The sequence below is a fragment of the Anser cygnoides genome, chromosome 3 (genome assembly GCF_040182565.1).
Source record: "Anser cygnoides isolate HZ-2024a breed goose chromosome 3, Taihu_goose_T2T_genome, whole genome shotgun sequence".
In the NCBI taxonomy this organism is placed as follows: Eukaryota; Metazoa; Chordata; class Aves; order Anseriformes; family Anatidae; genus Anser; species Anser cygnoides.
Genome location: NC_089875.1, coordinates 57,701,332 through 57,727,095, shown reverse-complemented (window position 1 = coordinate 57,727,095; position 25,764 = coordinate 57,701,332). Strand labels below are relative to the sequence as shown.

Below are 25,764 nucleotides of genomic sequence, written 5' to 3'. Positions count from 1 at the left end.
TGTGTATTGGGTCAGGAAGAAAGAGTTGCAAAAGCCATGGAAAACTCCTTTAAAATGGTTCAGGTTAACTTTGGGGTTAAATCAGATCACTTATTATTTTATGCCTTCTGGAACTGTCAGATTTTGGAAGTTTTCCTAAGGTGCTTTTTTTTTTTTTTTTTTAACATACACATTTCTAAAATCCCATTTCTGAAATCCCATCTAGCTGACTCTGCAGAATGTAGAACTCTAATGAAAAGGGGAAAGTTCAGTATCTATTTCAAACTCGTTATTACACTCTGCACACCCTATATATTGCGCTAACCTTAAAGAAATTTGAAATGATTGCTGTACAGGAGTAGGTGTGGTGCCAAAGAATATATAACTATCACTCCAGTCCCTTCATACTACATTAAGCAAGAAGGTGAGCCTGTCTGTTGAACTCGATGCAAGAGTAAGGACCACAGAGTAATCTCACCTAGCAGATTAATCCTCGGTGCTTTTTTATAGCAGGTGCCATAAGCATGCGTTGCACCTACAGCCACTGGCAGAGTGAGAAATGACCTGCTGATGGTTTGATATTTATTTGATTATATATTGATATTTATCTGCCATCTTACAGAGCATCAAAACCAGAGCTGCACCAGGACTGCAGGAATACCTAGGGTGGTGTACTCTGCTCAGACCATAAAACGCTCCCATTTCACATCACAATCCTCTGTCAGAAGAACTGAGATGGGTGGAATGAATACTAACCAGACTGCCACAAAAAAATGGATTCTAGTTCATCTTTATAGAGGCTGATGTTAGGCTTTTTAGAGTCATGAACTCTTGTTCATAAATCTTAAAGGAAGTTATATATACTTTGCATGTTTATAAGACCTGAAGACAGGATTAATTCCTGCTGTTTAGTAGCTCGCTATGCTGCAGTTCAAACTCCTGCCAAAGGAAAATGTTCCTAAAAATGCATCTCAGCCCCTGAAAGCTATGAGGTTATTTTAAAACTCTTCTATGAAATTGTGGTGGTCTTTATTGCTCTCTAGTTCAAGTGGGTCTTGAAAATGAATTTCCAATATAAATATGATAACTGCTGACACTGGAAGTTTAAAAAGGGTGACACGCATGGTGATCAAGTGACGAGAGTTGGCAGCAATGCGTAAAAGAATGGGGAATATGTTAGGGGTTAAGTTAAGTTACAGAAAAAAAGCTGTTTCAGCATGAGCCGCGGAAACGGAGTGTCAACAGGGCAAATGAAAGGCTCAGCCACACAGCACAGAAACAAATTAAGCAGAAGGGTGTAAAGAAGAAGCCTGAAAGCTGATCCCTGTGCTGCCAGACAACTCTACAAACCTTGCACCCCTCTGCTGCTTGTCAGCTTGCAGGTGCCTTTCATATTTGGGGAAAAAAATCCCTTTGGAAATTTCATAGTGTAACTATTACTGTTTGTAGTAATGATATGTCAATCATCCGAGTGGGATGTTTAAAAGGAAATTTCTCCTTCATGGCAGGATAATAAGAAGCTAGTGACAGTTTTACAAAAACAGGTAATTGAGTGATAAAACTTTGCAGAGGAGAAACCAGACTCTGGGTCTTTTTTTCTAGATCATTTATTCATATTATACATGCACCGGCTTGAATTCTGAATTACTACTTTTTTTCCTGTTCTCACTAAAAGTCTCTAGTATCATTTGTCTTTTGCAGAAAACACAAAGTTAAACTGTAGCCTTTCTCTGTGAGCACCCTGGAAGGGATGCAGAGCAGCAAGTGGACAGGCAGCGTGCCAAAGTACCTGCTGGTTGTCTGGCCAGCAGTCTGGACCATGCTGTCATGCCAGGGCTGCTGACCTCTGGCACATCTGCAGCCCCTGCAGACTCCAGTGCTCCAGGTTCACAGTGGGGTATGGGCATCCCATATGGGATCCAAAGAGGCTTTCTGCCTCCTGTCCTCTACAACAGTGGTGGAGAAGAGCAAAAGCAACATCAGTAGAATAGATGTCAAAATTGTAGCTGTTGTAGGTACAGGGACATAGCATGATGATACAGCATACTTGCTGCACATTTTAAAACTCCTGGTACTGTGTCAGAGCTCCTTTTCTCCTCCTTATCCTCTCAGGATGTCTCTGGCATTCAGACATATCAGAGAACACTGAGTTTGTATCTGAGTTCTGTTTGTAATTTTTTTTTTTTTTTTATCATGGGAAGCTAAATATATTTTCAAGATTCTGGTAGATAATTTCACATCTCATTGTTATCTTGGGGTTGAAGAAGTGAAAGGTTTGGTAACCATTAGTAAGATATGGCCTGGAAAAAAGTAAGAAGAAGTTTCATTTTGCATACCATCAGTCAGGTATGTGTGATAGAACTCTGATAAATAACTGCACTGCAGGAAGCCAGAGCTCCTTTGTGGGTGTTGTGGGAGACATGAAGCATAAGCTTCTGAAATGTTCCTATACCGTTTATAGCAGACCTGAGATCCTCTTAGGTTTTCTCATGTGTTTCAGTGAAGGAAACAATTTGTCGTCCTGTTTCCAAATGAATTCATAGGATCCATGTGTATAATGCTTTTCCCCCACCAGATAACTCATCTTGAGAGCTAGCAGACGTTCAGGTCATAGTATGTTGGGTTCAGAGGTTCTTTCCCCTACACTTTATCAGCTGTCTCTTAACTCTGCCTTTAAATTTAATCTTTTGTTTTTCTGATGGATAAACAGAAAAGGAAAAAGGGAATCACAAGCTCTGGTCTTATGAGTATGCATACTTGCTGACCAGCACTCTAGTTTGCGTACAAGGGCATGTTCTTCAAACTAAAATTTTCTAGGTTCTTTTTCTCAGAGGTCTTTGCTTTATGTTGTCTTCCAGGGTCTTATACAGGAGCCTCTCAACAGGCTTCAAACCACTCACTGTGAGAGACAAAGCAGACTTTTCTCCCTCTTCTGTGTCTTGTTGGCTTCCTACAGCCCTGAGCTCTGTATATCATCGAATCATCTACGAGCACAATACATAAAAGTTGTGGTTTTTATTTTTTCTTGTGTTTTGGTTTGGTTTTTGTGTTGTTTTTTTTTTTGCCTGTCTCAAAAGAATCTTCTTGTAGGTCTCAGTCCATCTGAGTTATTTGCTGGCTATAAACAGTTCTTCTAAGAATAGTATATCTTCTATTCATCACCTGAAGTATGTAAATGAGGCTGAATCCAAGTCTTCTTGAAAGGAAAGCTACTCTAGATAAAGCTCTGTTTGAGCAGAGACCGTTCGCTAAGTCAGCCAGGCTATCTCATGCCAGTAGGCTGACGTGAGAGGTGCAGGCTTTCACCCACATACGTTGAGTGGCAGAGGAAAGCTCCTAATTTGTAAAGCTGCCATTTTTATTATTTTTTTTTCATTTATAGAAAAGATATCCTAACTTGGCTCCAGGAGTAGGATTGTAGACAGGATTTTAGAAGACTAACCATTGAATTGTTTGAAAATATCTATACAAAAAGTATAAGGGAATGTAGAAACTAGCATGCCTGTTCACTTTCCAAGTCTCTGTAGAATAAGAAAAGATTGAAATATGCAGCTTAAAGTGAAGATGTTTTAGATATTCTGTCTTGATTTAATAGCTTACTTTTTACACCGCAGTTGGGCAGTTAGCAGTGTAAAATGATAGTCAGTGGATTTGGGTTGTTGTTTTTTTGTGTTTCCTTTTTTATCTTGGAACCAATGTGAAATATTTGAACATAGTTACTTTAGGTCAGATATTACACCTGGCCCTTTCTCCCTTCTCCTTCTGATTTCTACATTGTCTCTGTTACAAGGCCTCTTGCACAGGGTGCTGTTGACATTGTACAGTAAGCAAGATCTGGAAGTCTGCAGATGTACAGATCTGCTCATCTGTCTTCAGGAAGGATGCATTCAAAACTGGAATTAATGCAGATAGGGCTGCTAGGAGCGTCATGAGACAGCTGTTCTTGTTCAACCTAGCAAAACAGAGCCTTAGTCTGAGTGCATTCAATGAATGTGACAAGTTGGTATACAGCCAGGAGAGAGCATGGCTGAAGGACAATGCTGGCACAAGTAGAAAGGAATAAACAGTGGCTTTAAATACGTTTAGACTGGAAATTAAGGGAAGCTTTCTAACAATTAAAATGGGTGTTCTCTCAAACAGAATTTTAGTAGCAATAGCAGGAACAAAAAATGGAGCCGGTTAAATCTGAAGTTTTTGAAAGCATCTGAATGAGTTCACCACCTGCGTCAGCACAGTCAGTGAGTCCAAAAATGAGACAAAAGACACCTTGTGTTGTCTGTCGTCCCACGTTTCTGAACGACAACTTCCTGGGTTTTGATTAATCACAACACAGGTCTCTGCGTAGACTGGAAAGGAAACTCTCGATTCTCAAAACTTACTGCGTTTCTCTTTACAGGGATTTATTCTGCAAAAGGCAACAAATCATATGTTATTTCCAACTTCGATTTTATGTAGTGTTACTCCACTGAGTTATGCTCATTTTCCAGGAGAAGGGTGCTTTGCAGTGGATATAGATTACATGCTTGCATTGCAGCAGTACTGGTTCTCCGTGAGCTATCTTTGTATCACTGCTCTATCTGGAAAAGCAAAAGCGTCAGTACTGTATGACAAAATCCTGGGGTAAAAAAGCTTGGACCTTCAATTCCTTAGAAATTTACAAAAGTAAAGAAAACATACATGTATTATACAACCTGGTTATGTATGGTTTCCGAGACTATGTCAAGGATTGACACAGTTCTTCAGAACCACCATTTGGTCCACAGTTTACAAACGGTGCCACATTTAGCTTCCAATGTAAGTCATATGATATTCCAGTGAATAAGTGAATACTGCATGTTGGAATCTCTGAAAATCTTTGAGACTTGAAGGGTTCCTACAAGAGCTGCTGTACACTGCGTATTTTGTAATCCTGGCCATCATTTAGGTGTTTATATGAGAAAACAGCATTCTTAAAAGCCTGGCCTCAATCACAATTTCTGGGAACAAGAAAATCTGATCTCAAAGTGAGCTTTCTTGAAAATCTGGCCTTTGGAAAATTTGTTCCAAGCATAAACATATTATTGATCCAAATGCTTAATGAGATGTTAACATTTGCTTTGCTTTCCTATTAAAAATAATTTATGGGGAGATTGCTTTTACAGCAGACGTCTTGATGAAGGCAGAAGTGAATAAAAGATATTCCTATCTGATGGTCATTTGGAGACCTTTTGTTAAAAGTCCAGTTTGTGATGAACAGATCTGTAAACTAAGAAAAGAAACAACAATAAAAATACATCGCAGCTGGTACTGAGATACCTTGGGGATGGGCTTGAACAAATAGATGAACTGAGCTGATTCAGCTGGCTCCTTGATTTGGCAGTCACAACTGAGATGAGAAAGAACAGTCTTGAAGACCAAGGACCCATATTCAAGTAGAGTCATGCTAGGGAGGTACAATTACAACATAATTTTATCTTGAACCATTTACAGACATCAGACCATTCCTGTTGCTGTTCAAGAGCGTGCCAGTGTTTCATTATTAGCTGTTTGTATTACTGCATTACTCACACACAGACCAGGAATTTATTTTATGGTGTCTTACATAAGTACAGAAAAACACAGAAATGTCCCAGTGGACCTGCAGCAAAAGAGAGGACACTGTGGTTAGACATCGAAAAACAAGAGGAGACTGCACCAGAATAACAAACACAATGCCAGCAGCTTAAAAATTGTCAGCTTTGTCATCATAATAGAGTGTAATGTAGGAGACGACAGTTGATAGGTATATTTGTGAATGTTGACAAGGAGAGCCTTCCAAACCTGAGGGCAGCAAAGGAAAATCAATGAAATACTGTCTGCTTCAACATCTGGCTTGTTGGCAGCAAAAGCTAGCGTAATGGCCTAGTCAGGTGGGAACTGGGAATCAGTGTCTCAAGAGTAAGTGAGAAACAACAGTTATGGCAGGATTGGACTAACGTTGAGGGCCATTGGGCTTGTATCTGATGAGATAAAAAGGGAAGCTAACAAAGTTAGTAAAGACAAAGATAATATGATAATATGACATGGTAAAAGCAATGGGAAGAGCAATTGTCTTTACCATGGCTTTCCTCGTGGATACGAGATGACTGGCTGGTCAAGGCCAAGAAAAGGGCATATACGGTGCAGTCAAGATTCCAAGTGAGCTGTAACTATCTGAGCAAATAGGGTTCTGCTGTGCAAAAAGAGTCTGCCAGACTTTGGTATGATGTACATAACAGTATGGAAAGAACTGTCCTAGATAAAGTGATGATATCCCAGGGATGGTGAGGTATTTCAGTTAAAATCAATATTATATAAATTGCCAGTTTTAATCACAACTGAAGTCTGCAAGCAGGGACTTTGTTTTGAATGAACTGTTCTAATTTTGTTTTTCATTTATAGCTTTTAGTTATTTTTCTACAGAACTGAAAATTATTCGTTGGGTGTCAATAAGATATTCTTACTTGCAACTAAGTAAAGATTTAGCCTTGTATTTTGTACTTTTTTTGCTAATACATAAGATAAATTCTGTGACACATTATTTAATCACTTATATAGTTGAATGTTAATTGACCAAGATTCTAAATAATTGCACTGCATTTCCTTAGAATATGGTGGAGTATTTCTTTTTAATAGGTTATTATTCTCTTCTAAAGATTTTTTGTATTAATATGACTGGAAGCAGAACACAGTGGCAATGTATAAATACACAAATTCGCAGTTGTTTCTTGTTAGTAAATGAAGTTTTAACATGCTGGACCCATAAGGAAAAGGTATATCAAGGAATGGTTTACACTTAAAATTATTTCTGATCATCATGCCCTTCAAAATTTTATCTTATCTTGCTATGTTTGTATAATGGAACTAAAGTTTTAAAATGTCCTGCTTTTTCAGAATTAAATCAGTTTTTCAACTTTGAATGAAGTTAAGTAGACTTTCTCAAGGAGATGCTGTTTGCTATAAAAGAGGAAAGCAAAATGTAACAAACATGTTTTTTTCTTCTTCCAAAGTCTTTCTCTGGTCCAGAAGAAAGAGGTAGGAGAACAAAGAGGTCATACAAGGATCTGTGCTCCAAAGAATCTGCTTGCTAGCTTTAAAACAATGGTTCTTGTACAACATTAGCAAAATTTAGTCTATCATGTGATTATATGGGCTGGAAATAAAGGAGGAAGACACTGGACTGTTAGTCTTAATTCCTTTGGTTGTTAAAGAGACACGTGTGCATGTTTCTCTTAATATCTGCAGGTGATGCATTAGGTTCATATTAACAAGCCTTAAACTAGAGTTTGAAAAGGCTTTGTTTCTCAGATAAAGAATGTCATCATTGTCCAACACAATTTTTGTTTTTCATTTACTAATCTTAAAATGAAAAGATGCTGCTTATCTCTTGGGAATCTTTCACAGAGGAAGGAAGAGGGTGGAGAATGGGCAGAAGATCCAGGAATGGCCACTTAATGTGTGTAAGAGTAAGGATTTTGTAGGAACATACTTCAAGAAGTGAATTGGTTTCCTCTCGAGTGATTAAAAAAAAAAATGAGATTGTTAGAAGTACTTTTGATATGTGCTTGGCTTCTTTGTTCCCTGGCCATTGTAAATTATACTAACATGCAAGTAAAGCCCATATGATTTTGATGGTATGCTCTTGGTTTTATAAAATCCTTTTTCCAAAAGGCTTGGAAAGGCTGTCTTGAGCCCAAATGGGCACAGAGCTGGTGTGATGTTATAAATAAAGATTCCCCTCTGACTACCAGCTACAGTCTAACAACTGTAGAGATTATATTGCAAAATTTTGTGCTGACTCTAAATGGCTAATCTACATTAGCGCTAGGAGTGCAGTTTTAAAGTGAATTTCCAGATCATCCCTGCTTATCATTCTTGGGTTTGCAGAGCACACAAACCAGGTTCCCTTTGAATGAAACTAAAACCAAAGTTGCATTCAGGGACTGGTGGTGCTCCCACCACATCTGGGTATGTGGTCTACAGAACTAGGCTGAAGCTAGTCCAAAGTAAGACCTCATGATGTGCACACAGTATGGACGTAGGGTCCTCAGTGTTACCTGTTTTCACTCTGCAGAGCCATTCCTACTGGACTACACAATGTAGATAAAGTCAGGATTTCCATGGGCTAAGTAACTGACAATTCTTAAAACTGCAGCCTTGTGGCAGTACTCGGAGAGCATGCAGGAGAGAAGAGCATTCCCATGGCAAATGACATCCTATTTTAATTTAGCTTCATCTCTTCCTGAAGAGGAGAAATACCCTGGGGAAGATACCCAAAATAAAGTTGCTGTTTCTCTGAGCAAGCACACTGCAGCTTAGAAGAATGGGTTCGTGCAGGGGAAAATTTCAGCTGCATAGCCATATTTGAACCTGTGGCTGAGGGAATGGCCCTGTTCACATTCAGATTCACATGAATCTGAGTTTTATAGCCTGTTGGTCTCAAGAGGACTGGAAAGAATCTAAGGGAATTTGTGAGAGGAGTAAATGGCATTTCCCGTGCTTCGTTTGCAGCCAGCAGTCTAGTTGGGGATGTTGGGAGTTAAGGAAGGTTCTTGGAGATCTAGAATAGGTGAGAATGAGAGAAGTGCCAGACAAAAGTCTTCAATGAGAAGGACTTGAGTGGAGACAGATGGCAATTTTTTTTTCTGAAGTAATACTTCAGAAGATGAAGAAGTCTCTGCTGATTCCCAAGAGCTCAAGCAGCAAAAAGTAGTCATTGTCAAGCTTGCTATTAAATGTATGTGGCGTATGTTTGTGTCAGTTGGCTTCTATTCACTTTCTTATCCATAGAGAGCACTACTGATCACTGCCCAGAAATACCGGCATCCCATGCTCCACCACTACCCAAGTCTAAGCCTAAATCTAAAAAAGCTCCGTTACCACCAAAAAATGCTATTGCTGCTTCCACCACCACCAGCCATAAGAGTAATGAAGCATCTCATGCTAAAAAAAAGGGAAAGGCTCCTGCTAAGCAGCCTCCTCTCCCACCTCCAAAGCCAACAAGTCACAGTGCAAATCGGGAAGCTGGTGAGTACTGCACAGGCCGTGCCTGTTGCAGTGGGTGCATGTGCATGGGGGTGCTTGACTTTGTCTGGTGAGAACTTCTGCTTTTGTAAATAGCAGTGCTACTAAAGAGCATGCCCCTGATGTTTTCAGCTAGCTTCCCACTGAGCTCTGGTTCTGCTGTCCGCAAATGACCCAGACATCAGATGAATCACTTCACTGTCTAATAAATGTATGCACAAAACCAAGCACAACAGAGACTATATTGAATTCCCAGGTGACATGTAAGTGTTGGTAATAAAACAACCCAGAGAACTGCCAAAGAATCAGCAGGGAAAAAGGTGACTTCTGAAACCAAATACATCTGAGTTGCCCCAAAGTAAAACTATTTTGGTTTTACTGTAACTTTCTGCTGGAAGTAACAACTATTCCAATTAATGTGACAAGATGAGAAGATTTCAAAGAGGTAAAGGATAAAACAAGGAAGACATCTTTAAAGATTGTTGAGTAGTGGTTGTTTTAACTGAGAAAAAAAATTTAAAAAAAAAAAATTAAAAAAAGAAGAATTATAAATCCTTAGAAATAGACAGACTTCCCTGAGCTTGTTGATAGCTTCTTGTGATTCTAAATATGCACTGAGAATGGAAAATGTCAGTCATCAGGCACGTAATAGATGTTTTTATCACTGCACTTTTTATCCAAAATTCTGTAAAGATGCTAGATTATAGGTAGCTGTTCTAAGGTACTGATCTGGAGTTTGAGTGGTTGTAGTTTAGACAATGACCAAAAAGAAAACATTCAAATATAATTTGAGTGCGAGCAGTATTATGATGAATAGACTGTATATATATGTGCATTGGCCAACTTACACAAACCTTGTATTTTCGATCCTCTTTCAGTCATTCAAAGCCTTTCAGTCACTCCAGTTTTCTCTCCAAGTATACTTCTTCATAACTTGTACATTTTGGCAAGTTTCGTATTTGAAGCACACAGAAGAGGATTGTTTGAAAACATTGCAAGACTGCTAAAGTTACAATAATAACTTTGCCATAAAATATCCATTAACTTGGTATTAACTGTCCCTACTACATCAATAGACCACAAGAATAAACATTTTGAAAACCCAGAACTTGCTGCTTGTATTTCACTTGCAGCTGGAAAACTCAGTTCCTCCCAGGTGAAGGAACCTAATAACAGCAGACCTTTCAGAAACAGAACAACCCATCAGATAGAGAAGTGCTTAGGCAAGTGGTTGGTAACGAGCTCTCAGGTATCTCAGTTCTTAAATTAAAACACATTCAAATTCCAGATTTGTCTTTTAGTAGCCTTGATGAAATTTCATGCAATACTTGAGACCATACAGCTATAAAATGTATCAATGTACCTCTTGTATAAAGTGGTACATTTTCTACTAGCAATTTCTTTCAGCATTAGGTACATTGTTTTCATTTTAAATAGGGGCAATGCTTAATAAAGAGAACTCATAGGGAGCAGTATTTAATACAAGAGGTTCATCAGATCCCCATGAAAGTGAACACGTGATGCAACCAGTGATCTAGTCCCATGAAGGAGAATAGGATTTGAGAAACTGAGGTTACTCAGGTGGTTTCCAAACTGAAACAGTATAGTTGGGAGAAAGGGGACATGAGCGTAAGCATGTACTTTTGCCAAAAGGCAAATAATGGTCGTGAAATTTCTGTGCTTAATCAAAATTCAAATTTTCTACTGAAAAAGAGGCTTGACAGAAAGTTGTCAGGCAGCCCAGCTTAAAGCAACAATAGCAATAGCACTTCTGACCTGAGCGAAAGTGTGTGGGGGTGAATTTCTCTGGGAGAATTCTTTCAAGTTTTTGTATCTGATTGCAAGTCCAGGAGGGTTCTGAGAATAATGTAAGGTTTCATTCAATGGAAACATCTTCTGACGTTTTCCCAATGATAATTATAGTGCAGCTGTATATTTGTATTGTGCCGGAGTTCTTAAGTTTAAGCACATAACTGGTTTCGTTGGCTGGGGCCTGTGTTTAAGTGCTTTGCTGGATCAGAACCAGAGCCCTTTGTTAGTACCATCTACTTACTCACTGAGGTTTCTGCTAAATAATATACAGGTTGGAGCCACCATTTATTTCCACTGCAATTAGGAACTGCCGCCTGTAACATTTCTTTGTTTCCTTTTGATTTGCTGGTAAGTGAAGTCAGTTGGTGTGGCTGGTGACTGCAGTATCGGTAGATCCTGCGCCGTGCCCCGTACAGTTACCTCACGGCACAAAGAGGGACACTGATATGCCTGAAGCCATGAGTTCCTGCAAATTTTTCCAGATGTACTGAAAGCCACACGGCTCTATAAATGTTTATAAACCATAACATTCTGCTGCAGGAGAGAACGGTATAATGTGTCTTTTGAATTATTTTCCATCTTCTTTGAGACTAAGAACAGCCACGCTGTGAAAGCTATTTTTGTATCGTGAGCTTATTATGGCCGGTATCTGTATTTTGATTCTATCCTAATCTGCTGGGGTTTTGTTTTTATTTAAATGCTTTAAGTAAAGTAGGCCTTTCAGCAGATTTTTATTACAGCTTTCTGTTTTACTCGGTAAGCTTAGCTTCAAGGCTGCTGTGTAGCTTTATAATGCTTTCATTTGTGCTCTTGAGGTTAATGCATTTTTAGTGCAGCAGAAGTGTTTGAGTTGGATGCATTTTGATGAAGAGGACTGAATTTTAAGGCGGTTGTCAGTTTTATTGCTTTTAAAATGAAAGTCAGAATGCTGAAGCTCCCAGTCCAGATGATGCGTGCATCAACGCAGCAATCAGAAATGTGGCTGGGATGCACATGGGCATACCTTGCTAGCTGAACTCTCTTGCAAACCTGGGCACTGACTGAAGCCAAGGTGCAACCATATATGCTTCAATATAGTATCACAACAGCAGACAGCAACATCGCTGGCCAGCTTGTGCAGCTAGCGTCAAAATCTTGTGTCACCACATTTTCAAGGCTACTTGAGTTGGTCACTGTCAAGACAAAGAGCTCCAGTATATACAGAAGGCCTTCAGTGCCTCTTTCCTTCTGGAGATCATTTGTGCAGAATGAGATCAGTGGTTTCCAGCTCTATTTTATGGACATACCCATCTGGACTCAAAAGTACCTCTCATTTTACTGTCCCTCTGCTGCTTGCCATTAATTAGAAGCACACCACTTGCAAGAACATTGTGAAATGTAATTAACTGATGCCCTCAATGGTCCTGATGTTCATTGAAAGGTGTAAGGACATATTGTTCTCCTACTGCTCAGACCATAAAAATCACATAATAGAAAAGGTCAGACAATTTTCTCAGTCCAGTAGCATTTATTATTTTTTTTAACTAGGGCAAGAAACATTTTGGGAAAAAGTAGTGGATGATGTCCAGGCAACTTCTAATGGGCCAATTCAGAATGCTAGGATCAAAATCTCACCTATATCTAACATTGATCCCCTCCACTGATCTTCGACAAATATTTATCATTTCAGTTTTCCCATCTCTAAAGCTGAATTGTGAATTCCAGCATTTACTCATCTCAAGCATATAGATGGAGAACTATAGAAGTATCAAGTGTAGTTTTTTCATTTTTTGAAGTATCAGCATACAAGGCAATTCATGCAGAAAGGTGCAAAAAATGTATTGTTGCAAGACTGTAAAATGCTTTTTCTTTTCTTATTTTAGCTAGTTCTAGTTCCTCACATGCTAAAAAAACACCAGTCTCTAAGTCTTCTTCATCACCATCTCCTTCGTCCACATCATCTCATTCCAAAGCCTCTAAGGAGACTTCCAGCAAATCGGGCACATCAGGGACTCCCAGGGGCAAGAAAAAAGCTGGGAAGCAGTCAGCCCCACGAACGGCACCAGATGGGGCAGCTTCTTCCCCCTCAGGTGCCACAGCCAGCAGGTTGGAAGCGAAGGCAGAAAAATCTGAGCCTGAGCAGCCTTCCATAGTAATTTCTGAAACAGAGGACGTAGACCAACGGAGCAAGCTGGTTGTACCCCCTCCTCCCACCACGGCTCCTCCTCCGCCCCCACCTCCTTTTCCTGCCGCAGCCGGTCAGCCCGCTGTCTCCTCAGATGCCCAAGATGCACCAGAGGGCTCGGTGGTGAGGCCATCGGTCCCTGGATCAGATACTAAACCTCTTCTCCAGGCTGAGCAAGGCACAGATGACAGCCTGAGCAGTACGGCCCAAGACGGCGGTCCAGATGCTAGTGGAGAAGACTCAAAAAGGTGAGATGGTCGTTGGTAAGTCATTGCTGTCATGGGTAAGTGGCAAAGCCTACAGGAACCCACATTTCTAGTGTTACCTTTGCAGAAAGGATGCTGTAGGCATGCTGACTGGTAATAATCTGTGTCCATTTCCTAGAGGCATCCCAGCACAGTTTGTCCCTTGCCAGCATCTTTGAGCCATTTACCCATAATATTTAATGATTCCCCATGACGGCATTTCTCATCACGTGTGACCTATATTGCTGCCTGGCTGAATACTGACCACTGCAGTCAACAGCTCAGCTAGCCACAGATAACACTTTTATTTCTCTCTCATAAAGGCAAGCAAGAAAGGATGCTGAATTATAAATGTGTTCTTTAAAAAACAAACAAAAAACAGAAACAAAACCTTTTTTAGTGGTGAATATCTTTTAAAATCTCATTGATAAAGCTCTCAGTTCAGTAGCTGAATTCACTAGCAAATGTAATGACAGTTTTAGGCATTGGTTAGTAAATGTTTGGTTCTGCTACTGCCTAATAGCTTTTCTACGTCTCAGATATTATAAAATCTAGTCAAGAGCAAAGTCATAATTATATTTTTTTTTAAGCAAAATAGTTGGCAGCAAAAAAGTGACTGGCTTATTAATCTGTCTTTTCGCTGCCACAAGAACCAGTGTCTTTCATAACAATCCAAGAGGTTTTAGTCTAGATGCCAGTGACCGAGAGAATTTCCTTGAAATAGAGGGAGCCTTGCTGGTACATCTGTGCCAATGTTACATTCCTGTGCTGCTTCTCCCTTTGCTCTACCCTTCGTTTACACAAAGGATTTTCCCAAGGCAGAGGGCCCTCTGCTGCTGATTTCCATATTTATCACTCATAGAAATGAATGTTTTGCACCCAACAGCAATAAAACTATATTTGCAGTAAATAGTCAGGCTTCTGGAAGAGGAAGCTTTGCAATTCTGCCTGCTCTCTGACTGACTCCTCTCACCCCCAACTTTATGAGCTGTTTTTCTCCTCTCATTAGCTTTTATGTACTATTGGTCCCATCCCACAAGAAATAAACAGGAACAGCCATGTTTCTTCACAAAGGCTTTGCAGCTCATCTTTTTAGACTGCATCTTTCTTCATAACATACTTACCCATAAACAGATATGTATACCCATGCACATATATATACATTGCATATGTTTTACATACATACAGTTTTAGAGAGAGAAGTTAGTTTGAGCAGCAGAACTTTTGTTTTCATGCTTGCTTATGCAGTCTGTCTCCCATTCGTGTTCTCTACTGCTTGCGTTAATGTGACACCGTGTCTGCTTATGAATTCATAGCCTGGCTACCAAGGATGACCAAGAAGCAGAGGCACCTGACCAGACCCACTCTGAACCACTGGAGGAGGCTTCTGATGCTGCTGCCCCTGCTGAGAGTGAAAGCAGCAGAGAGAGCCACAGCAGCGACTCGGACTCTGATGGGCCGATACTGTACACAGATGATGACGATGACGACGATGATGATAATGCTAGTGCTGAAAGTAAGCCCCTAACAAGAAGAGGGTACTGGGAAGGGTTGGCCATCTTAGGGTATCTTTAATATGCATTTGTCCTGGGCTGGCTCAGAGAGCCTGCAAAGCTGCTGTGGTAGCCAGATTGCTAACTGGAGCTCACTGGTTGCGTGTAGTCCATGACTCCTACGCCCAGTGAGTTGTTGTGCAGATGACCCCATTAAGTTGTGGCCTGCAGCAGAGCAAAGACTTTGGGACAGAGCTGGAAGCAAGCCTATCAGTCTGTGGGTGATTCTCTTCCAGGATGTGGTGCTACTGCAGGGCATCCCACTGACAAGTTGCAGACCACCCTTTGCACATTGTGTTACGTGACCATGCCTGACCCCTGTTAGTGCAAAGTAAAGAGAGCAGGATATGGCTGCGTGGCATGGCTTTAGATGATGTAGTGTTTTACCTAGTGGTAAATGAGAAATGAGTGTCCTTCTTCTCCCTTCCCAGACAATTGTGATCAAAATCCTGCTGGGACCCATGCAATGGTGGCACCAGATCAAGCATTGCATGGATGGGAGTGGAGGTGGGAGGAGCAGGTTCAGGAGAAGAGGGTTGAACAAGGCCTCCACGTTCGGGCATCAGCCCTAAGTTTTATTGATTGGGGCTCATACGTGTAATGAATCTTTACCCTTAAAGCACCACTGTGGCTTTGAACTGACTTGCACTGGAGATCTTGTGGGAGTCAGGTGATGGGGGAGGTTGCTTCATGGCAGCTCTCAGCTGCTGCTTGAAACTGAGCCCCCAAAATGGCTCAGAATCATGTAGCCACCATTCCAGACTGCTGGTTACAGAGGAGCACACCTACCTCCAGGAGGACTGGCTCGCACTGGACGCTGTCCTCAGCAGCTTCTGGAAGGCCCTGCAGGAGACCCAAGGGCAAGGCATGTAACAGCATGAACACTGGTGCAGCAGATGGTGAAGTGCCAGATAGCTTGAGACACTGAAGTCTTCTGCAGTTCTCCCTTTGGTCTGAATACCATCCAAAGTGGTAGCAACTAAAAATTCATCGATTCAGACAGCAGCAGTGTCTTAATAAGAAGTGAAATGGGAGCCTGTGACCTTAACAAACTGTCATACATCATAAAATCACGCCATCATAGGACATAGGTAGCCCTCTCTGTCAGAATAACGAGACAAGGGAAGTTGTTCCACAGCTGCCTGATGCTGACACAGGCAAAATGGTGTGTTTGTTGTCCCTACTGTATCTGCTTTATGGATAAAGAGATTGCTTCAGTGCCTGGGGCATCCTGCCTAGAATACTTTGCGAGTTCTCAGAGTATTTTTCATTTTATTCAACTATTTTTTTATTTTTATTTTTTACAAGCTAGTTAAAGATAGAAAGCAGTATACAAGAAATAAGTAGCATTACATTGGGGAAAAAAAAATGAGAAAGATGAAAGAACAAGACTTTGTTCTCATTTTCATTTAAAGTTTAAGAAAAAGAGCAGCATTTTGCTAACAGTACTAAGTAGGTAAATAAATCAGCCTATAATGTATCAGACTTCAAAGACACATAAATGTAGATTTGTCCTTGTAAAACTCCTCTGTCATTTTGGCTGTTAGCTTTTTCATGCAAGTCTTCCAACTTTTTATTGTTGTGAGCTGAGTTGAAACTATTTCCCTTTTGATGTTAATTAAAATTCTTCACCTGCATGTCAGAACAAGGCTGCTTTGGGGAGGTATTAAAGTCCTTACTCAGTTTGTGTTTGTAACCTAAGCATGAATGAACTAAATTTACCCTCCTCTTCCTTTCCTCAGGCTCTTTGGCAAGTAAAATTCGTCGTAGGGATACTCTTGCTATCAAACTTGGCAACAGACCATCTAAGAAAGAATTAGAAGACAAAAACATCTTGCAGTGCACATCTGAAGAGGAGAGGCAGGAAATCAGACATCAGATTGGAACAAAGCTAGTGAGGTATTAGTTGCAGTGTAAATGTGTTTTTACTGGGTGGAGGTGGAGGAAGATGGTGAATAACATTGGGTTCACATTTTAAATTCAGCCCAATATGCAGTGCAGGATCTTCACGGTAAAACAGTCTGGAAAATTGTATTTTAATTTCTCATAAAACTTTAAAATGTCAGTGTTAGATTTTTGTTCTGCTGGAGACAAACCTGAGAGCTTCAGAGGCTGAGTTTTTTTTTGTTTTGTTTTGGTTGTTTGGTTGTTTGTTTGTTTTTTTGCTTGTTTGTTTTATATAGGAATAAAAGTGACTCCAGAACAATCAGTACCATGGTTCAAGCTTTTCCTCATGTTGGTTAGCAGGGACTTGAACTTACGTGTCCCCCTCTCAGTCAGAGTTGTAGTTTCAGACACATAAAGTATGCTTGTGCATGTTCTTCCCTTATGTTCCTTCCCACCCTTCTCCTGTTCTCTATATGATTAATTATTCATGTCCTGGTGCCAACAAAAGAAATTAACAGAGACTGGATTTGTAGATCAGTAGTGTGCTCATGTCTTTCTCATGCTCCTAACTGCTGTGGAACATAGATTACTTTCTGCTCCTGAACTTGAGAACATAGCATTAAAAAATAGTTTTCACTTTTATTTTTACAAACTTAAAAAAAAATCATCCAAAGTGTTAATTTTGGTTATAACAGTCTCTGAGAACAGACTACAATACATCTGGATTTTCCCAGGCCTGTCGTTGTTTCTCTTGTGCTCGGCAATGTCGTCCAGGCAGACTTGGAGGATGTCCTGTGTTTGTTAGATTTCCAGATACTGGGCAGTGCAGCCAGTGCTACTCCAGTACAGAAGCCCAGCAGCCCGGCACCAGCACTTAGCACATGTGCTGAGGTGCTCCGTGAATTGCATGGCTAGCTAAGTAATTTATTTCATTCCCTAACTGTGAGAGGTATACATCTTTTTTTGTAGAGCCCAAAGGTCATTTTTCTCCTGCTAATAAAGAAGCCTGGTTGTTATCAGTGCTTTCCTAACCAAATTCCAGCTCTGGTAATCACATCCCGCTTATCTGTATTCCCTGTGGGGCTTACAGTGAACAAGCCGCTCTTTGATTCTTGCCCTCAGCTCTCCTGCCTGGCATTGCCAGTTCTGCCAGGCTGGCACCCTCACCACGCAGAGATAAAATAGATGTGCAAAGCTTATGGTGCCTGGTACAATGCCAGGTGCAATACCTGTGCTCAGGTATGAAATCACAGCCACGTTTATGGCATCTTCTTTTAAAATTCCTGATGTCATGATCAGCACCTCAGAGCAGAGATCTGGTGGGAAAGTGTCTGAAGGCAGTGGAAGTCCTGTTCCCACAGCCCAGTGAGTGCTGGGTCAGGAACTTCCTGCAGCATGGGGTTGGTCACTCCTTTCAAACCTCCTCACAGTCCGAAAATCACATGAACACAACGGAAACTTTGTACATAATGAGACCTGGAGCTGTTAAAAAAACAAAAGGTCTGATGCTGAAGCAGTTCTTTCCCAGAAATGATCCCCCCATAGTGTAGCTGGAAACCAGTCTCTCCATCACAGTGTTTTTTCTCCATTCCTTACCAGAAAGTCCCTGTTTGAGTCAAAACTCAGCTCTCCAGTCCCATTCGATGGCCACAAGCACCCAAGCACCCTCCGCACCATCCTCTTTGTCTCCAGGTGTCACAGAAATGCTAAGCGTTGTTTGGATCAGGTGGCTTTCATGAGGCCACAAATGGTCTGTAGTGAGCTGGGGGGGGTTGCTGGGCAGAGGGGATTTCCAACTGTTAAGACATCTGCAACATCAATTTTACTGCTGAAATTTTTCTTGCTCCTTTTCTCAAGCAAACAAGTGAACTTGTTTATTAAACACAAAGACAATATCCACCATGTTCTCTGCTATATAGACCAGAAAATTAGTATCTCGGATATTTCTTAAACGGTCATTTTTATATATAAGTAACTAAATAAAATCAAATTTTAATAGAAACTCCACAATTTTAATGTACTTGCAAATTGATGAGGAATGCTCAGCTTATGTTTTGTTTTGTTAAAAAAAAAACACAGGATTTGCATTCAAAATACCTGAGAATAATCTTATGATTGCACAGCTTATCGTAATTATGATGCCTGGGGATAAAAAAGGTTTACAAACTCTTTCATAAAATTATACCTGTAAATGAGGAATTTAAATTCGCTTGTACAATTTCTGTAATATTGTGCAAGTATCACTTATGTATTCAAGTGGTGAGTATATAAATGTTAAAAGAAATACCCAGTCAGTACTGAGGTTACATGCCCAGGTATTATAACTACATGTGGAAATTGTCTGTGGTTGAATACCTCAACTGGAAATGAATAGCTTTATAAGAATGGCTATATAAGACACCTTTTAAGCTGCATTACAAATCGTCAGGTGTTATTTAGATCTGGTTTAAAATCAGTCACTTACTTTGTTCTTACAGGAGGCTTAGCCAGAGGCCTACAACTGAAGAGCTAGAGCAAAGAAATATCCTAAAGCGTAAGTATTTTATTCAGGTTTAAGTTAATACTTACTTAGAAAGTGAGCACAGCATATGTTGAATTCATATGGAGGCCTGGTCATTGGTACTCTAGTGTTAGATCCATAATTGGAGAGAAATTATGTTCTTGAAAATAACAAGTCAACACTAGACTTACATGCTAACCTGTAATGGTAGCTGTGAAAATTGCATATATTCAAGATGCTGAATTTTTCTTGTCACAATCCCACTTCTTGAAGCCAGTCCTAAAACCCAGAAATGAATTAGATACCCCTTAGAAGCAGTTCAAGACTGGTTAAACTTCCACCTATTTTTTCTGAGGAGGAAGAGGGAATATCAGTAAGACTTGGAGGTGGGATATAAGGACAGAGTTTGGAAAGTGGATTACGAAGAAAGGTGAAGTATTCAGAGAAAAGGGAACAGGCATATGCCAAATGCTTCAGCGTTATATCCATAACTTATATCCATTTCTGAAATAAATGTATTTATTTGTCTTCAGTACTGAAACTTGGATAGTACCTTCCTACTGAATATCTTTTTGATGATTAAATCATTCTTCAGTATCCCTGTAGAAAAATTTAAGTCTGTGTATTGTGTATTTCAAATAGTCAGGGGAATAACTTTGGAAAACTGGATTTTTACCTTCTATACTTATTTTCCAATTTAGTTATGCTGTTTTTGTTTTTAGGCTGTTAAACTCTTTAGAACAGGCATTTTTTGTCTTTATGAATCTTTTTATAATATAGATGTTATCTATATGATATCTATATCTATAGAACATCTATATCTATAAATGTTATAATATAGATGTTATCTAAACACGCACTGTAACAATTTCCATGCCCAGCTCCAGCTAGCCCTGTGTTCTTTCTGCAGGAGTGGCTAGTAGCTGATGCTTACATCAAAGAAATAAATGATACAAACATTTACAAGGAAGAAAATGCACATGGAAGCCTTTCATGCATAGCAACAAATCTCAGAACTCATCTGTTCTTTATATATATATATATATATGGTATATATATATACCATATATATATATATAAAACTTTCCACAGCTGATGTAACTGAAAGAGCAGGTATAATACAGTTATTTCCAACAATTGTTCAAAAAAATATGGAATTCATCTGTGTAACCCTGGTGCATAGCATGCCAATGGAAGAAAAGCTAATAGGCTGTTTTCCTGACAAAGTCCGTGGACTGGTCACTGTCACCTGCTCAGGCCAGCAAATCAAGGAGGAATAAGAATTATTAGCTTTCAGGCAACTTTCTGCGCTAATGAAATCTTATTGCTACTGTGCAAGCTTTTCAAAGTCAAATTGTGTCATGTCTTATTGAAAAGGGGAAGCTACTGTTTATGCATTATTGTGCACAAGTTCAAGGGACTCCTGTCAAATACATAACGTGAATGAGCTTTCTAAGGGCATAATTTCTTAACCTGTAGATTGCATAGTCATAATAAAGATAAAATGGGAAATACAGAAGTATTTGACATGACAAGCAGCTCACACTGAACTATGTGGGAAACGTAATTCCAAAACATCTTTGGTGCTCCGGGATATGGACACTGAGGTGGGAACATCAGCTGGGCTTCTTGTGCTCTCTGTCTAGCTAATCTCTAGATAACTGATCTACCAACATATTTATAGTGTATTTAGTATCGCTTTTGCCATTGTTTATTCTGGTCACTGATTTTGCAATAAGTAGCTCAAGACTGGAAAGCAGTTAATAGATTTCTACTCCTGTTTCAGCTTGTTTACTTGATGTTTTTGGCAACATACCATGCTTTGCACTCAATACCCCTTCACTGTTCTTTTCTTCTGTAGCCAGCCATCCTTCCCTGCTGCTTCCCTGTGTCTGGCTTAAAGGTGCAAGGGAGAGCAAAAATAAGTGCTGAAGTGCAGACATATAAATGGAAAAATAAATAAATAACAAAAGCAGAGCCACTGACAAGCACATGTAGAATACACAACTGCTTTTTGCTCATCACAGAGATATAAAATATTTCAAGTTAATTTTTAAAAAGCAAAGCAAACACAAGAAAAGACAGTGTTTGTGATGACAGTCTGACTCAGAGCCCTTTGAGAGTGCAAGTTCTTTCTCAGCTCTAAAACCTGCATATCATTTATCAAAATTATGGCATTCCCTTCCTGTGGATCATTCAGAAATGTTTACATCTCTTAAATGCCTTTGTTGTTGTAGGCAACTTTTGTGAATAAGTTGGGATTCCTTTCATAAAGCTTCCTTCCTCCTTTTTAAGTATTGCGTGGGGAAAATTATTGCTTGTATGTAAACTGCATCCAAGGGAAAGTATTGTTTTGAGTAATATTTATCAGACATTGAGGTTACATTAAGTGGTAAAGGTCCAAATGTTTATTTCAGGATTAAGTTCAGCCCAAATCTTTCAAGAGGTTCAGAAAAAGTCAGAATGTCTTCTTTTTCTGTATTTCCATTTAAGATGAGGAAATCTGTGTTGCAAGAAGATTTGTTTTGATAATATTACCAGATAAACCAGTTGCTGAAAATCCTGTGACTGAGTAAAATTGCAAGACATTGCAGGCTGCTTTGTGTAAAAACAATTTGGATAAAACTATCCAAACTTTTGAGTCTTCCCACACTAAAACAAAGTTATGATAGCTGAAGAGTCCACTCAAAGGAACAGATAAAGGCTTGTGGTTTTAATACAGACCAGGTTTCTTTTGTACTGGCTCTGAACTGGTAGTATTTATAGCATTGTATTACAGCAAAGAAACTTTTTATTCTTCCAGGAATTTTAGATTAAGATAATTGTATTTTTTCCCGTATCTGTAAAGGACAGTGAACTTCTTGTCCGGTGCACCTGCACGCTTGCCAGTACTGGCTTTGTAGAAAGCAGTGTTTAGCCCTTGGTGCTAGTTAGGGAATATTAATGATTATCTTTTCTTGTAAAACCGGGAATTAGAAGCCGCTTTTTGCGTTCCACAGCATTCCAAGAGGGAGGCGCTTTGTTTGTCTTTTCTTTTTCTTTCCTCAGCAAGCCCACAGAGAAGTCTAAACATAGCTAATCCCCACAGGGACACAATGGAAAGTTCAGTTTCATGCTCCTGGAGTGCTTTCTGGTCAAGAGCAGAACAGTCCTTGGGCAGAGCAAATCCTCTCTTCTCTTCTCCCCTTCTGCTGTGAAGCAGATGTCCCGCAGAAACAGAAGGTGACAGGATTTAATGGGGCAGGCGTTGCAGGAGCGATAACGTACAGATGCCAGGGAAGCTGTTTGTTCTACTTCGACCATTGGGCTTTTTAACTCGGAGACCATGGCACTAAATAAAATGGTTTCAGTGGGTAGTCAAATGCCCGTTTGACCTGTGTGCTGATGCTGATGTGCCTCCCAGGAGCTGCAGGCAGGGAAGGAGGAAAGCCACAGCTCGCTGGGACCTGACTGGAGAGTGCTGCAAGCAAAGGGCGATTGCTCAGCTGGTCCTTTGCCAGTGCAGCAACCGTGGCAGCCTGAGGAGGGGACTTGGAGCTGGGAACACTGTGTTTATGTTTTCCTCCTCCACATCCTACAGATCAGATCTGCTTTTAAGGTGGAAAGCAGTCAGAAAGGTGTATCAGTGCATTAACATGTTCCTGTTTGGGCGAGTCAGTCAGTTCATACCTGCAGCTGGAACTTAGCCTCTGGGAGGGATTTTCCACGACACCTGAAGGAGAAGGAGCACAAGGCCCATTATTTTTAGCTCAATGCATCTTTTTAAATCACTGTGGCAACTTTCAAAACTTTAAAAGACAAAAAAATGCATTATAGTGTTATTCTTAGTAAGAATTTCTGTCAGAGCAGTGTTTCTGTAGAGCACCGCTCCGCTCAGCAGTCTGGAGAGATGCAATAGGTGCTTTAGGTACAAGGGAGAGTGGTCAGTGCCAGGAACCAGGTGCCTTTGGCCAAACAGCAGATTAAGAACATTAACAGCAGCCACCAGATTTCAGTCCCTTTACGTCAGCTCTTGAGTTTTCTTTCTAGAAATAAACCAATTTGAATGTGTAACTGTGTGTGTATATCCACTGATGTGCATTATCCAGTTGCATCTTTTCTGCTACTGGAGAATTTCTATGAGGTAGGACTGAAGTGATTCAGTTCCTGAAGGGGCAAAAATTTGTATGTCAAACAAATCCCAGGTAAATGGAACCCCAAATTAATAATTTATGTTTAAGTACTATGTAATATTTTGTTTAAACAAAAGCCTACAGATGACTTACCTGTCCTAAAAAAAGCTAGAGAGCTTTTGATTTTGTTAGGTGAAGATGTCATAAAAAGAGTTACCCTCTAAAGTCAAGTCCTCAAATACACACAACTTGGTTATTGATAGATATGTTAATAATAATAATAATAAAGTTTAAGTAAATTAATCTTTAACTCTCCATTTTTCAGTTTTGTCAGTTACAGATCCTTACAGATCCATTTCTTCATGGTTTAAGAGAAAAGCTATTAATAAACCATGAATTATGTTCATATTTCGGTATCTCAATAAAATCACCATCAACAATAGATCCAACCTAATTCTGGCTGCAAGCCCTTGCAATTGCATCTTGCCAATAGAAATCTGGGGTTGGTGTTGGGATCTTCTCCCAGAACAGTTCTTGGGCTGGTTCTTCTTATCGTCACTTTCTTTCTTTCTTTTTTTTCTTTAATCACTTGTCCTTCTTCCCCTTTCCACTGTATTCTTCTTACTTGAGAGCCTTTGAGTCAGCAATGAAATGTGCAAGTGCTGTTAGGTGACCTGTCACAGTGTTACCTCCAGCATACCAGCCATGACATGGAAGCTCTTTTGCAGCTAGGTTGCCTATAGTAACTCCACAGGCTGGCCATAGCAGACAGAGTGTTGAACGACGCTGGAATTTAAAAGTGCCTTTTCGCCTATGCAGGTTGGCTGCATCCACAATAGACAAATGAGCTTTATAGTTAGCCTTGAACTGCAACTTGGAATCCATAACTACCAACCTTGAATAAAACAGGATCTGAATTCTAAAAATATTTCTAGGTGGTATATTTCAGCCACAACAAAGTTAAGCTTGCATGTAACTATGAGGTGGATCAATAAAATAGATAATATCCTTCAGAACACACATCAAATTAAAAAAATGCTGAGTCTATATGAATGTGCCCTTGTAAGTGTTCTTGTCAGTGGCACTCAAGAAATCAAGTTTGGTTAGCTCAGAAATTTATTAATAGCACATTTCAATTTTGTTCCCAAGTACATTCAGAAAATGCACGTGCAATTTTCTGTTGTACCCATTCAGGGCATAGAAATTATACATTGCATTTGGTTTAGCTAGTGGTCTTTAACCAAGAATATCTGAGTAATGAATCATATACATTCATTATAAAGTCAGAAAAAAATGTTAAAGCAACAAAAACAATTTGCACTAACAGCTGACAGTAAAAAGAATTGTCATTGATTCATTCCATTCTGTAGCAGTAGAGGACACTCGGCTGATTCAGATACTCAGAGCAAAGTTTTTTCTTTGACCCTTATGAATAATTAGACTCTTAATCAAGAGATGGCATGTTGGAAGTAAAAGCAATAGTGATTTTAATACTAGGATGAGTAATTGAATCATTAGACAGCTCTTTCAGAATACCTCTTACTTGCTGTTACACGGAAGCCTTCTCTTTGCTATGTTCCTGACCCATCATGGTGACTCAAGAAGTCCACAGAAATGGGGGGAAATGTGGATAGGGAAAAGAAGTAAGAGCACACAAAATCAAAAAGCAGAGAATACATGCAGGATCACCCCTAACTATGAGCAAACATTAGCCAAGATTTGAAGTCCTGAAGCTTTAAACCAAGAGAATTAAGTATGTGAAGTTACAATATGTAAATATTCACTGCTTTTTCTCTCTTCTAAAAACAGAGAAGAATGAAGAAGAGGAACAGGAAGCCAAAAGAGAAATAAAACGTAGACTCAGTAGAAAGGTGATGATGTGGTTTTTTTTGTTTGTTTTGTTTTATATTGTGTTTGTGCGCATAGGATTATTTTTTTGTAAGATTCAAAAATTTAGTGTACATACATTAATGCAAATATGCGTTAGTCATGTCCCCATATTAGAAATCTGTTTAAAAGGCAGTACCAGCCAAATCCTTCTAGGGAGAAACCCCATTCTTTCTGGTTTCCCATACCTCAAAAAAGCATACAGTCTACCCATGCTTAATATTTGTCCGTGTAAGCAGGGGGAAGAAATGATCTGCGAGTTTCCTCTGTGACCATGACCACCGCTGTCACATATGTTCAAGGGCAGCCATGCCTATAGATCCACTCTTCCCTTGGGCAGCAGAGAGGGCAGCGAAGCAGTGTGTGCCCATTCCTTCACCCTTCTCCTGGCCACGTCAGGAGTCTTGCCTGCTCCAGATGGGATTGTGCTCATTGTCCCTGTGAAATAAAAATAATAAATAAATAAATAAACAAAACAAAACAGTGATGTGCTATTCCAGCTCTGGGGTGTCATTGTGGGAGAGGATGGGAAAAATTTTTGTACGTCTCCTTTGTCTGTCCTTCTCTGCAAAAATAGTTGCAGTATTATTTTTTTTTTTCCTTA

The 25,764-nt window shown here is 39.8% G+C and overlaps 1 protein-coding gene across 4 annotated transcripts in view; it reads left to right on the top strand.

The window, feature by feature from the left end:
• Positions 1-25,764, top strand: part of PHACTR2 (phosphatase and actin regulator 2) — a 137,080-nt gene that overhangs the window by 99,013 nt on the left and 12,303 nt on the right. For 3 of the 4 annotated variants that reach the window (XM_048080770.2, XM_013194193.3, XM_066994222.1), the window contains exons 5-10: positions 8,767-9,003; positions 12,675-13,224; positions 14,538-14,737; positions 16,517-16,673; positions 19,139-19,194; positions 25,083-25,144. In XM_048080770.2, the coding sequence (XP_047936727.2) occupies positions 8,767-9,003; positions 12,675-13,224; positions 14,538-14,737; positions 16,517-16,673; positions 19,139-19,194; positions 25,083-25,144 (1,262 nt within the window). The remainder of the gene's footprint in view (positions 1-8,766; positions 9,004-12,674; positions 13,225-14,537; positions 14,738-16,516; positions 16,674-19,138; positions 19,195-25,082; positions 25,145-25,764) is intronic. The other variant, XM_048080771.2, reaches the window with a different exon arrangement.